The sequence below is a fragment of the Nuphar pumila genome, chromosome 8, assembly GCF_984573655.1.
Source record: "Nuphar pumila chromosome 8, dmNupPumi1.hap1.1, whole genome shotgun sequence".
NCBI lineage: Eukaryota > Viridiplantae > Streptophyta > Magnoliopsida > Nymphaeales > Nymphaeaceae > Nuphar > Nuphar pumila.
In genome coordinates, this window is record NC_143256.1 from 22,435,081 (window position 1) to 22,449,186 (window position 14,106).

The 14,106-nt window shown below is 38.2% G+C and overlaps 1 protein-coding gene across 1 annotated transcript in view; it reads left to right on the forward strand.

The window, feature by feature from the left end:
* The first annotated feature begins 1,703 nt into the window (after nucleotides 1–1,703).
* The window catches only part of LOC149829781 (B3 domain-containing transcription factor ABI3-like), a 37,621-nt gene continuing 25,218 nt past the window's right edge, over nucleotides 1,704–14,106 (forward strand). Inside the window, exons 1-6 of the mRNA XM_090015291.1 lie at nucleotides 1,704–3,155; nucleotides 3,679–3,771; nucleotides 3,866–3,966; nucleotides 4,134–4,180; nucleotides 4,318–4,394; nucleotides 4,660–4,758. Of these exons, the coding sequence (XP_089871417.1) occupies nucleotides 1,704–3,155; nucleotides 3,679–3,771; nucleotides 3,866–3,966; nucleotides 4,134–4,180; nucleotides 4,318–4,394; nucleotides 4,660–4,758 (1,869 nt within the window). The remainder of the gene's footprint in view (nucleotides 3,156–3,678; nucleotides 3,772–3,865; nucleotides 3,967–4,133; nucleotides 4,181–4,317; nucleotides 4,395–4,659; nucleotides 4,759–14,106) is intronic.

Below are 14,106 nucleotides of genomic sequence, written 5' to 3' on the forward strand. Positions count from 1 at the left end.
AGTGTATGTTTACTTTTAATCCAGCAATAACGCATGCTTGGAATTGAAAAATTGTTAGTGTTGGACCTGACCTATTCTGGATATTATCGTTTGTGGTGTGTTGTCATTTAGATGTAATTTGTTTAAGGTGGCGAGCACTCGCCCAGGACAGCGATCAGCAAGTGGTGCTGACACGTTTATGTCTTCCCGTGGCAGCGGTATCACATACACCCTAAGCTTCCACCTAATCTGGACCAGCGTCTGTCACTCCCCGAGTTTGAATCTGCATTCAACCGGGTTCTGGATTCTGCGTTTTAAGCTTTAGAAACTGTTTTTGGAAAGCAACTGTTTATTTGAGCTGAATGTATGCAAGACTGCTCTCAAATGATTTGAGTATATTGTGATAAATATTGTTGATTTTTTTTACATTGATAATCAATCGATTTCAATATAATTCAAAGGCTTATTTAAGTTTTATCTCTTCACGAACCACTGTGCCTCCAACGAAATTTTTTTGGCTCCGCCATTGATCCGAATAAATGGATCGTCCTTCAAGACCATAGTATTGTCCCCGAGACCCGAAGTATGCCCACCCAACGAAAAACTCCTAGCTCCGCCACTGACTGAATCAAGACAAGGTATCCGGCGTTGATATGGAAGAAAAAGGAGGTGAAGGAAAGAGAGAGACAGTGTCACCGATGCTGCCACCATTCAACTCCTTACGTATGGCCTCTCGTCTCTTTCCCGTGGCTCCCCATTCAAGACAGAGGGTGGGAGGAGAGAGAAAGGCTGTCACTGTGTTGAACTTATCCTCAAATGTGCGTGGCCTTCATAAATGGAAGCGTGAGAGTGGTCCGCTTCTCTTTCAATATGGGAAAAGGGTTTCTTAGAGAGAGAAAGTGACACATTATGTATGATTTTTTATTCCTTATTTAGTAAATTTCTGTTTTGGTGGCTGAATAATCTTCCTTACACCTTTGTACTTTTTTACATATAAGAGAGGAAGGAGGGTGCTAGAGACATCACTCGTCTTGGAGCAACTTTTCTTCTCGTATGATATGTTTCTTCTGAAAAATTGTGGGTCCTAAGTTCTTTCAGTGTTTCACCATCGTAGGGGAAGAGATTTAAAGCAGAAAATAGTGGGACTTGCACTTCTTAGTTTTCAATATGATAGTAGGTATAGCACTTGGTTGGTCTTCTTCTCATGTTTCATGACCACAAAAGGAAGAAGAATGGAAGAAATTTTGTGTGGATTCTGTTCTTTAAGGTATCTTAATCTTTTGGAAGAAGTGAGGCAAGCTGGGTCAGAGTTTTTCTTTCTTTTCTTTGCACTTTTTTTATGATAAATCTTGAAGAACAGACATTCTCTTGGATAGTGGTCTGTTCTAGGGTTTGAGGGACCACGGGATCTTTTTTCTTTTCCTTATTTCTTATTTCATTTTGTTTTTCATTTTTTACTGGTTGATGGTGCATGGTTGAAGAAGGTGAAAAGGCTTCACACAGTGTCTGGCTTTCTACATCTCTAGAGTGAAAAGTGAAACAAGTCGTTTCTTTGCTGTTCTTTTCTTCTTAAAGGTAGGAGGGAGGGCAAAGAGGGTCATATTCTTGGAGGGGTAGCGCTTTCAGGGAGGGGAGGAGAAGATTTTTAATGGCAGCGTGATATTAGGGTTTCTTTTATACTTGGAGCGAGTCAGCATCCGTTTGGACCGGCATTAACAAAAAGGATGGCCGATCCACAGAAAGTGGAGGGAGATAATAGTAATAACAATGATAGCAACAGTCAAGTGGAGATGGATCACAAAGGGGAGGACAAGAGTGTCAACGCCCCAAAAGAAGAAATGGTGAGTGAATGGGAGGATTGTGACCCCATAGACACAGATCAATTGCTTGGTGTTGATGCTTCAGCACTATTCCATGATGTCCTCCCTTGTCTTGCCGAATTCTCCCCCATGCAGTCATCATCCTCACAATCATCATCAGCATCTTCATCTGCCTGTAGTTCCTCCTGTTCATCTTCTTCATGGGTTGTCAAAGGAGAGAAAGAAGAGAATGATGCCACTAGATCAAATTCCTACCCCGACGATTCGTTGACGCAGTCGCCAGCGGCCACCGGCAGTGCGGCCGCTGCATGTTCATCATCAATCGTGGTCCAGCCGCAGGAAGAAGGGATGGATGTTTTTGATGGATTTGGAGAGATGGACATATTGGACACTGTTGATCTTTGGGACCCTTCCATGTTCCCACCTGATGCCCAGGCCAACAGCCGGCAGGAAGAGGAGAATTGCTTTGTGGGGAGCCCAACCATTCAAGACAGTCAGCAAGAGGGACAGGAGAATAGCATCTGTCCATCTGAGGAATTAGCCCAAGTGTTTTTTGAGTGGTTGAAATCAAACCGAGAGTCCATCTCTCCTCAAGATTTGAGGAGCATCAAGTTGAAGAAGTCCACCATAGAGAGTGCTGTTAGGCGATTAGGGGGAGGGAAGAAGGGGATGTTACAATTGCTAAAATTGATTCTGACATGGGTGCAAAACCACCATCTTCAAAAGAAACACAAACCATCTTTTCCTTCTTGTGATGACATCTCTAACTTGCCTTATTATCATCATCAACAACAAGGATCTCCTTTTCCTAACAACAATTCATGGTTTGTGCCTCCTCCCTACCATCCATCACCTGTTTATGATCCTTCAGTGGCCTCCTTCCATTCAGTTATGGGGTACCCTGGGTTGGAGATGGGTTATGGGTTGCCCAATGAATGCCTCCAACCATACCCACTTTCATCTATACCACCTCCTTGTGATAATCTTGTTGAGGCAGCATCATTTCCTCACTCCAATCAATTCTATCCTCATGATTCCATGATGAACTTCCCTCCTGGATCTAACAACAGCAATTACAATTCAATGGTTCAACAACCAGATTGCATGTTGAAATCGGCAACGAAGGAAGCGAGGAAGAAGCGAATGGCGCGCCAGCGGCGCTTCTTGTTCCACCATAGACATAACAATGACGCAGAGAAGGCAGGAGTGATGGACAGTGATGGCAGCAATGGCATCGGCAATAACCAATCCGATTGGATGGTCTGGACACCGTCTTCCGCAAATCCTTTATCTGAAGGTCCAGCATTGCACCGGCAGGCAACTTTGGATAGGCGTCAGGTGAAATATGATCTCCAGGTTCCCTTGCGCTAGGTTTTTAGTTTAAGGGGTTGATTAAGGCTTTAATATATCTGATCATGATGTATATTACAATCATAATTAAAGCATCCCATTGTTAATTCTATGCCATGGTTATGCTTCTGTTGCTATGATGAACCTCCATATTATAGGGAAGTTTTAATACTTATGATCTACCTTTGATTCGTGTACCGTTTTTGGTTTTTCCCCTACGAAATGGGCTTCATTATTTACAATTAAACCGATAGAAGTACTTAAACGGTTAACCTTGTTTCAAAGCACCCTGCTATAATTTCTACCCATCGTTGTTGTTTCTGGGGCAAAGCATTGTATGAGTTCATTTGATAAACTGTATACCCTCACATTTTTAAGAGAAAAATAGATAACCATGATGGTGAGTTTGTAAGAAATGACTAGGAACGTACTGTTTGTAGCTTAATACCTTGGTGGGGATGTCTCAAACCCTAGCTTCCCCTGCCAAATGAACAATGTGAGTCACTAGCCCAGATCTTAATGGTTGCAGGGATGGAAGACAGAGAAGAACTTGAGGTTTCTTCTTCAAAAGGTGTTGAAGCAAAGTGATGTGAGCAGCTTGGGAAGGATTGTACTCCCCAAAGTAGGCAACTCTCTCCTTATCTTTCTTCTCTTATACACGCATCTTATTATCTCGAAAAAAATAGTATTCGAGAATTGATGCAATGTTTGACCAGAAGGAGGCCGAGACGCATCTTCCTGAGCTTGAATTTAGGGATGGGATTTCCATAGCCATGGAGGATATCGGGACTTCACGTGTGTGGAATATGCGTTACAGGTATAAACATGATTATTGGTTACATAGGATCATGGGTTTAGTTTTTCCTAATCTTGGTTTAAGTTATAACCACCATGATCATTGGTTATGATCAAGGTTCAGATTGTTATTACTTTTTGTTATAATCTTTCTTTGTTTGATTGATGGGGATGAGCATGACCGTGTAGGTTTTGGCCCAACAACAAGAGTAGGATGTATCTCCTCGAGAATACAGGTATAGTGATGCGTGACGTGACACGTGCATGCTCTACGCGTGTCATCAGGCTTCTGATATTTTATCAGATTCCTGTTGAATGTTAGTGTTTATGGATTTGTTTAATCTGTTCTCCCTTTTTCTTTTTTGGGGTTCAGGTGATTTCGTGAGGTCCAACGGGTTGCAGGAGGGTGATTTCATTGTCATTTATTCTGATGTTAAATGCGGCAAATACGTAATTTCTCTCTCTCATATGTGGTGTGCACGCATCACGAGGCATTACATTTATGCATAGGATGTATTTTGTATGATGACATACTCTCTCTCTCTGCATAGAATGTCTTGCATGTTGACATGCTTTCTCTCTCTCATGCAGGCATTCATGCTTTGAGTGACATTTATTTATGCATGGCATAGGATGTGTATTGCATGTTGAGACTCTCTCTCTCTCTCTTTCTGAGTTGGTGGGTTAACTATGTGTGTTGGTGATACATGAGCAGTTGATAAGAGGAGTGAAGGTGTCACGCCAAGGTGGGAACAAGGTGCAGACCAAGGTTCAGAAAGCTCAGCCACATAAGCATCTTAAGTCCACTGCAGAAGTCTCCTCTATTTCAAACATGGACTGTTTGTCGTAGATATACATAACGATGGTTTTGGGGATTTTTTTTTATGGTTTTGTAGCTTTAGGTGTGTAGAAAGGGAATTCTTTTTTCTTTTCCTTTTTAGAGATTTTCTTCAAGGTTTTTGTGTTTTCCTCTTGCTTCTCTTTTGGGGTTGTTGTAGGTATTATTAGGGGATGGATGTGAGATAATGGGTTTTGTAGGTCTCTTTAACCTATTTGTTGTGCATGAAGACACTGTCTAAAAATGGCTGCCTTCATATTTGAAGTGGATGCATGCAGATATTGGTGGTCATTCTTTTTTATATATGATATAGTAATTCAATTGTTGGTGTTTGTCTAAAATGTCTAAATACCATTTTTTTGGAGTGTTTTCAAAACTTTTGTTTTCTTGTGCTCTCTCTCTCTCTCTCTCTCTCTCTCTCTCTCTCTCTCTCTCTCTCTCTCTCTATATATATATATATATATATATATATATATATATATATATATGTGTGTGTGTGTGTGTGTGTGTGGGTGTGTGTGTGCTCAAATCTTTGACATTTTTGTGTTTCATTGTAAAGTTATGCAGATTGGGAGCTAAGTCTTGTTTTCAATATTGCAATTCAAGAAGTCATGCCGTTTATGTTCATTAAAGAACCCCACTAGTTAGCCACTTGAAAAAGTGTTTAATGCAACAGAGGATTGTATAATGAAGTGGTTTGTCTTTCAACAATCTCTTAAAAATTAAAATGTATTTTATGTGGCCAGGCGATTGATCGACTAGGATTTGGTTCTTTGAAGTCGTGCTCTTTCATCATTCTGCCCTTGGGATCTCAATTATTGAATGTTGTTTAGTCTGACTCCTATATGGATCAGGTGCAATCACATTGCACAATTTGAGTGTGCCGCTGCACCTGACTTACCTCTCATCTCAGGGGAATAGCTGGTCAGTGTGCGGCCCAACAAAAGGTAGAGGGCAGATCAGGTGCAGCGGCACACTATTGCACCTTATACTCTGTCATGGTAGAGTGTGTGGGAATTGACCTTTGGAGCATTGCTTTGATTAAAAACATGCTTTTAAAAAGCATAAAATTTTGGTGTTTTTTTAAAAGCCAATTATCTTTGCCAGAAAATCTTGTGAGAAAGGCCCCGAAAGCAAGGTGACCGTTAAGCTCGTATAGGCTCATTAACTATAGTTCATATATTTTACATATATTTTGTCATAGAATATGGATGGTTGAAGGTTCAAATCCTCCTGCTTAAAATTTTAATGAGTCACTTTGAGCTTACCTCATTGGGTTTTAGACTCTGAATTTCAGTGGGTTTTAGAGTGTAAATTTTAGTATTTTAAATTTATCAAAATGTATTTTTTGTTCATAGAACGAGCTTGTTTAACTCAAGTCTCACCATGAGCTCAAGCTCGGCTCAATTCGCCACAAGAAAGACTTGAGCTTGAATACCTTCTATTCGGTTCATTTACCAATTGTTTACTCTTCTATTTGGGTTACAGTATTTCTTTACTCGTTCAAACTCATACCTGAAAAAACTCTTAATTCAAAGCATACATAATTTAATTTTTGTTGTCTAATTATTTATCTTTTGAACTTTATTCTTTTCAGGTATCCAAATAATGCCTTCACTCTGTTAGGATGACAGGGGACAAAACTTGGTTGGACAAAAACCAACCCATGTTAGGCTGTTTGGGTCACCAAAATCCTGATTTTTTAGGTTTTTGGTCGCAAAGTTGGTTGGTCGGAAAATGGCTGGTCAGCCAAAAATGGCCGGTCATGTCAAAAAATAAAAAACATTAAAAAATGAATAGTTGGCCAGCCACCAACTGAGAAATGGCTGGCCTGGGGTTGCCCGCCATTCACTTTATTTTTTCTAATTATCCGAATAAATGCCTTTTGTACTTGTTTTAGTTTTCATTTTAGTTATCCAAATACTTATCTTCTTGATTTTTGTTACTCTAATCATGCTTAACTTGTTCAATTTCCTTTAAGGTTCTAATAATGATTGGTAACATAATCATGCAGTGTAACTGATCAAGGTTAGCTAGAACAAAACAAAATACTTAATGAAAAATGGATGGCTAAGAGAGAGAGAGAGAGACTTAAATAAGGTGAATTGGGTATATTTTCATTCTAATTATTAAGAATGATTAAACTTGACTATCTGGAAAATTGTTATTAATATATTTAATAACAGATGTGGTGGTCATGTATTTGGATATTTGAAAACGGAGTTAGGTATATATTCAAATTCTGGGATTCATTGTGTATGCATTTTAATTACAAAAGATATGTGGGTATGTTTTTCAAAATAATGTTTTTCTTGTTCCAAACAAAGCTGGAGTTTGGCAAACACCTACTATTCTATGTACTCAAGGCATTACCACTTAGGCACTAGGGAGAGATGTTTCTATTGTGCTAAAAGATGTACTCATCGTCCCGTGAACGGTTTCATGTGACGACATTCTTCAGAAAAACTAATAATAATAAAAATAATACCATGAAAACTAGTGCTTGTACATGAAAGAATTTTGAAAATTTTGTCATGATGGTCATGGATCAGATCATTGGATATAATCCCTTGAGTGAAGTGTGAGTGGGGATGTAAACATGTTAGGTTAGGTTCGGTTTGGATGTAGTTAGTGAATTCAACTGAATGGGATCCTGGCTAATCGGATTCAAATTTGGATGAAAAAGAGTAGGATCAGATTTGGATTCGATATAAAGTGACTGATCACAAACCTATGATATCCATTCGATTTCGATTTGATTTGGACTCGAATGCTTGATGTTGAACCCAAATTGAATGTGGATCTGATTGTTAATTAGATACTTTTTGCTTTATGAAATCTGGTTAAACATATTCGCGATTGGTTAAGGCCATGTGGTTGATTCAAACTTGATTGTGTAAAGAGTGGATCAGGTAATTAAATTGGTGAGTTACATTATTAATAATAGACCACCGACAACCACCATGGTGGTTACCAATGTGATCAGTGGGGTCTTGTGTCAAGATGAAGCCCCAAGATCGAATCTCGTTGGTACATGTCCGTTGTCAGTGCTTTATCACTATTGGCGAGACAAAACATGGTGCATTTTCTAGTGGGCAAGGGAGACCTAAGGCCTCGTTTCTTTCATCCCATGTAAAGGAAAGGCTTTACATGGGAATGATTCCATGTGAAAACTTTCATGAAGGAAGGTATGAATGGATATACAGATGAAAAGTGGTAGGCGGTGGAAAAAACTGTGGCCTACTTGTTCTAGCATGACACTTTTTTACCATGATGATTTGATGTTTGTTTGATTCATGACGGAAAAGGATTACATCAGGTTTCCAGCTTAGCACTTTTCATGTAAGTTGCAAGATACAAACCAATACATTGAGTAAGCAAGGTGGTTTTTCTAAGAAATTGAAAATAAGGATTAGCTATAGAGATGAAGTGTGATACTATAGAACTTATCCAAGTCAAACATGAGAAGCATATAAAATATAGGGAAGATCTCATTTTGGGGTCAATCTTTTGCCTCTAATTTAAAAAATGGGGCTCACTTTTCTGAATTTTCATATATGACCTTTGTTTAAAATATTTTCCCTTTTCCTTTTTATGAGTATTTTTAAATGTTAAAGTTCAATACAGAAAATAAAAACAAAATTGTGTCCTTCAAGATGATGGATGTTGAACTTGGAGTCTTTATTTGACAGGTTTTAAGAAACTTGTATCCTATTTTTGAAATTTCAGAAAATTATAACTCATTTTTTTAATTAGGAGCAAAAAGTTGGCCTCTAAATGGGAATTTTCCTAAAAGTTATCCTTGCCCTCTTTATATGGGATGTGATTTCAAGTTGAATTTAGTTTATCTCATATCCCTTGATGTGGCTCTACAAACTCAGTATCATGTCGACAGTGTGGAGCTTGGGTTGGAGAAGAAAAAGTACCCTGAACTCGATGTTTCATGTTGAAATGTACATTTTGATATTTGATGGATATATAAAAAACTTGAAGACCACGTTGGGAGGTGGGGGGCTTCAACCTTGTTAATATGTTCGTTGGGATTATATAGAACGATATTCACTAAAAGAGATGGAAGCAACCATAACACACAAAATTGAAGGAGGAGGTTTCAGTGGATTATGCTCATAGAGAGCTAGATCTTTTGAAGAGCAATTGCGATCGTATCATATAGGACAATGTAGCCTATCACGATCATGTAACTCTCTCTCTCTCTCTCTCTCTCTCTCTCTCTCTCTCTCTCTCTCTCTCTCTCTCTGAGTTGGTCGGCTAACTATATCTGTCGGTCATACATGAGCATTTGATAAGATGGTGAAGGTGCCACACCAAGGTGGGAACAAAGTGCAGGCCAAGGTTCAGAAAGCTCAGCCACATAAGCATCTCCAACTTTTTAAACATGATCGGCTCACTGTAGATATACATGCTGAACGTTTTGGGGGTTTTCTTTTCTGGTTTTGTAACTTTAGGTGTAGAAGTTGTTGGATCGTTTTTCGGATCACACAATTTCACAATCATAATCATGATATAAAACATTATAGAAATCATAATATGTAGCCGAATACAAATCATGATTTTCAGCAGATCGAAACATAAACAGGGAGCAGGCATGTTGGGTTCCGCATAACACCAAAATCCAGATAGCAGCATATGAACAAGCAGATACACAGAATACAATAAAAACAACAAAAGCATGTTAATATTGTGTAAAAGGTTAAGGCGTACGAAAGTACTCCCCTTAGAGAAGATTCGTCCCCACGTACAGTGCAAACAGGATCCGGCGTCCTTCCCCCAGGATACAATAGCCTCGACGATCAGAACCGGTGCACTCCGACGGATCGTCCTTCGAAAACAACATCTACGAACCGAAGTTGCAGAACAACCCCTTTCGAGATAACTCAGGAGAGAGAGAGAGAGCAACAGGGAAATGAAAAATCGCAGAGCTCTTCTTGTGTCTCAGATCTGTTGTAACCCCAGCCCTAACCACGCTTTTATAACCCACGAACGGTTACAAAGCGTGGAAGGAACCCATTATGGAATCCGAGGAGACGTGACCCGTTAACGGAAATCGAAGAGTCGAGATCCGTTAAAAGAATTCGAAGAGTCATAACAGGCACGGACTACGAGGAGTTGTGACCCGTTATCATTTCCCATAACCCGTTGAACAATCCAAATATTCACAGAAGCTTTGGGCAAAAAGATACTTTGGTCTTGATTGGATATGGCCCTAAAGGGCCAATTACCCGAACCCAATTACCAGCCCGGCTTGACACGGTGCGGCACGACGGGCGTGCACACGTGTGTGTGGTAGTCATCTCACCATCTTGTTCTCAAGAACAAGTGTAAGAGTTTACATGTTGCTTATAAAGCTCACAACAAACTCAAACATAATCAATATGGGACTATTTCACGTCATCAAAACCACTTTTTCCAAAACAGCCTAGTTTCATATTTGAATTCTCTCTCCCCTCACTTCTTACACCTAACAGAAGCAGGTTCCTTTCCTCTTCTTTTTGAGAATTTTTCGTTCGTGGTTTTCACTTTTTTTTCTTTGCTTCTCTTTTAGGGTTGTTGTGGGTGTTATTTTGGGCTGGATGATGGATAATGAGTTTTGTGGGTCGTGCAGGACGTTCTTAAATCTATTTGTTGTACATGAAGAAACTGTCTAGAAATTGCCGCCTTCATACTTGAAGTGGGTGCATGCATGTGTTGGTGGCCATCCGTTTTACATATGATATAGTGCCCATTATTCAATTGTTGGTGTTTGTCAAAAGGTCTAAATACCATTTTTTGGTGTGTTCAAAACCTTTGCCAAAGACCAACCCATGTTAGGTTGTTTGGGTCACCAAAAACCTAGGTTTTTAGGTTTTTGGTCACAAAGTTGGCTGGCCAGAAAATGGCTGGTCAGCAATTTCTCGGCCGATGGCTGGCCTAAAAATGGCTGGTCCGGTCAAAAAATAAAAAAAAACATAAAAAACAAGAAAAGAATAGCTGGTCGATCTTTTTTTAGCTAGCCAGTGGTTGGGATATGGCTGACCTGGGGTTGCCCGCCATTTACTTTCATATTTTTTCTTGTTATCCAAATGAATATCTTTTGGACTTGTTTTAGTTTTCCTTTTAGTTATCCAAATACTTATTTTCTAGATTTTTTTTACTCTAATCATACTTTACATATTTGGTTTCCTTTAAGGCTCTAATAATGGTAAGTGACCGGGGTTTGCCTAACCCTAGTTAGATCGTTTATCAGAACAAAACAAAAACGATTCTTAGTTCTTATTTATACAAAATGATGGTTGTGTGTGTGTGTGTGTGTGTGTGTGTGTGTGTGTGTGTGTGTGAGAGAGAGAGAGAGAGAGCCTTAAATAAGGTGAATTGGGTATATTTTTATTTTAGTTTTTAAGAATTATTAAACTTGACTATAAGGAAAAACCGTGAATAATCTATTTAATAACATATGTGGTGGACATGCATTCGAATAATTGAAAAAAGAGTTATGTATACATTCAAAATTTGAGATTCATTGTGTATGCATTTGAATTATAAAAGATGTGTGGGTATGCTTTCCAAAATAATGTTTTCCTTGTTTCAAATGTAGCTGGAGTTTGGCAGAAACCTATTGTTCAATCAACTATACGATGTAATCATGGCATTCCCACTTAAGAACTACGGAGATGTTTTTATTATGCAAAAAGATGTACTCACTAACTGTAAATGATTTTATGCAATATCACTCTTCATAAATAGTAATAATACTACTAATACTAATCATAATAATTAATACCATGAAAGTTGGCACTTGCACTTGAAAGAATTTTGAAAATTTTGTCATAATGACCATCTACCAAATGTCTGGTCTATTGCTTTCATTGGATAGAAGCCCATGAGTGAAGTGTCAGTCATGTTGCAGAATAGATATGAGTAAGTGGGTGGAGACCTAAACAGGTTAGGTTCAGTTTGGATGTAGTTACTAAATCAAACCGAATGGGATCCTAGCTAATTTGGTTCTAATTTAGATGGAAAAAAAAGTAGGATAGAATTTGGATCCAACAAAAAGTACCTTTGATATCCATTTGATTTCGATTTTGATTTGATTAAGCCTCAGATTCCTGATGTCGAACCCAAACAGATTGAAATGTACATTTTGATATTTGATGGATAAATAAAAAACTTGAAGAAAACGTTAGAAGGTGGGTGACTTCAATCTTGTTAATATGTTCTGATTATATTGAATGATATTAGCTAAAAGAGATGGGTGCCACCATATCACACAAAATCGAAGAATGAGGTTTGAGTGGATTATGCTCACGGAGAGCTAGATCTTTAGAAGAGCAATTATGGTCGTATCATATACGACATTATAATCTATCACGATCACACATCCCACTTCATGGAGGTGTGTGTGGGCCCACTCCCACATATCATGCAACTCCCAAGTGAGATGTTGATGCAAATCCGTTGTTGGATTGGTAAAGAACTCTATGATCAATAAAACTACTTTTACACTATGCTAAGGGACGCTATGGATCTAATTAAAAGTACACAAAAATTAAAGAAAACACTCACTCATTCATTCATGTATTTGCAAATAAAACCTTCTACACTCAATAATTATATGCAAAGGCAAAACCCTAATCTAATTTGGATCTCAAATGGATCCAATGCCTAACTATAAAACAAAAGTAAATCCAATATTCAATTGAAATATAATAAAAATCCTAAAAGAAATAAAGGGACCCAAAGAGATCCTTAACCTGGCTGACCATGCTCCGCTCTTGCATCATTCTCCCTGGGTTGGAGAAGACTCAGCCTTGAGTTTGGTCTTGCTTTTTCTTCTTTCAATCATGTTCAAATTTTAATCAGTAATAAACGAAAGTGACTCCTTGAAGATGTAGATCTGTCACATGTTGATCAGGTGGGGCTGGTAGTGGCAAGATCCACTTCTGACAATAACCCAATAGAAGAAGCACATGAATGTGGATCTGTCACATATAGATCAGGTGGGGCTGGTAGTGACAAGATCCACTTCTGATAAGAACTAAATTGGAGAAGTACATGGACCTTGTTGTTTCTTGGTGGATATAGAAATTCTCAAATAGATCCACATGATATTTGGGTCAAACAAGCAAAATCTATTTGTAAATACTTTTTGAATCGAATTATATTTAAGTGGATCCAAATATTTTATTACTAGGTCCAAGTTTTTAATGCTTTTTAGAGTAGGACCAAGGTCAAATAGAAAGGTGAGGCTTTGAATGTGGGTTAGTTTTAGAGATAGTTTGGATTTATGGTAACAGATCCAATAGGCTTTAACCACTCCTTTCTCCATTAAAGTTGGTTCGCAGTGCAGTCTTGATTGTGAGTTGTGAGGGTCGATCACTGTGTTGAGATTGTAGGTTCATATAACACTGTTAGTTTTGTCATGTCACCAGCAAGCCACGTCCAATGGAATGTGTTCAGTTCTATTTTCATAAAGCTCAATTGAAACAGTTATCTGCTCTGGTGCTCGCATATTGAATCGGTAATGTTTAGTCAATATTTAGTGAAGTTTGTTGATGGTTCTCATTCTTCTCCTGCTCAATTTATAAAAGATGGAGATCAATCTAAGTTGAATTTAGATTATATGATCTAAAAAAGAACTTACAATCTTGAATTAAGCTAGATTATATGATCTGACCACCTATTACTCGTGATGCTTGGATTTCTCTAGAGAAATCATATGCCTCTCATTCGAGCTTTAGAATCCTCCAATTAAAAATGATTTACAAGACATCAAGAAGGATGATAAATCTATAGCAGATTATTTAAAGAATGCAAAGTTTTTAGTTGATTCTCTTGTCATTGTGGGTGAACCAATAGAAGACATTGATTTGGCTAAGCATGTGTTGAATGGATTATCCAATTATATTACTAGAGTTTTGTTACAATTGTAACAACTCTTAAGAAACTTTATGCATTTGATGAGATTCATGACATGCTCTTAAACTAAGAGAAACAACTACATATGATGAACCTCAAAACTGCTTCTCAAGAGGAAGCTTCTTATACCACCTTCTTCATTCAAAGAAGAAGGGTACGTGAAGGATATAAGGCAAGAGGCATGGTCAAAATAATGCTTTTCAAAATAATCAGAATAGTGGTAGTTGGAATTTTAGACTAAATCAAAAAGATCAAGTTCAAGGGTTGAATTGACAATCAAGTCACTTGTAAGGAAAAATCACAATATGAGGTAGTGTTATGACATCACTAGAGCATTTTTCTACCATGATTGTGAACTTCAGACAATATCCCAAGTGATACCCTGATACATGAGCCACCCACCATATAACA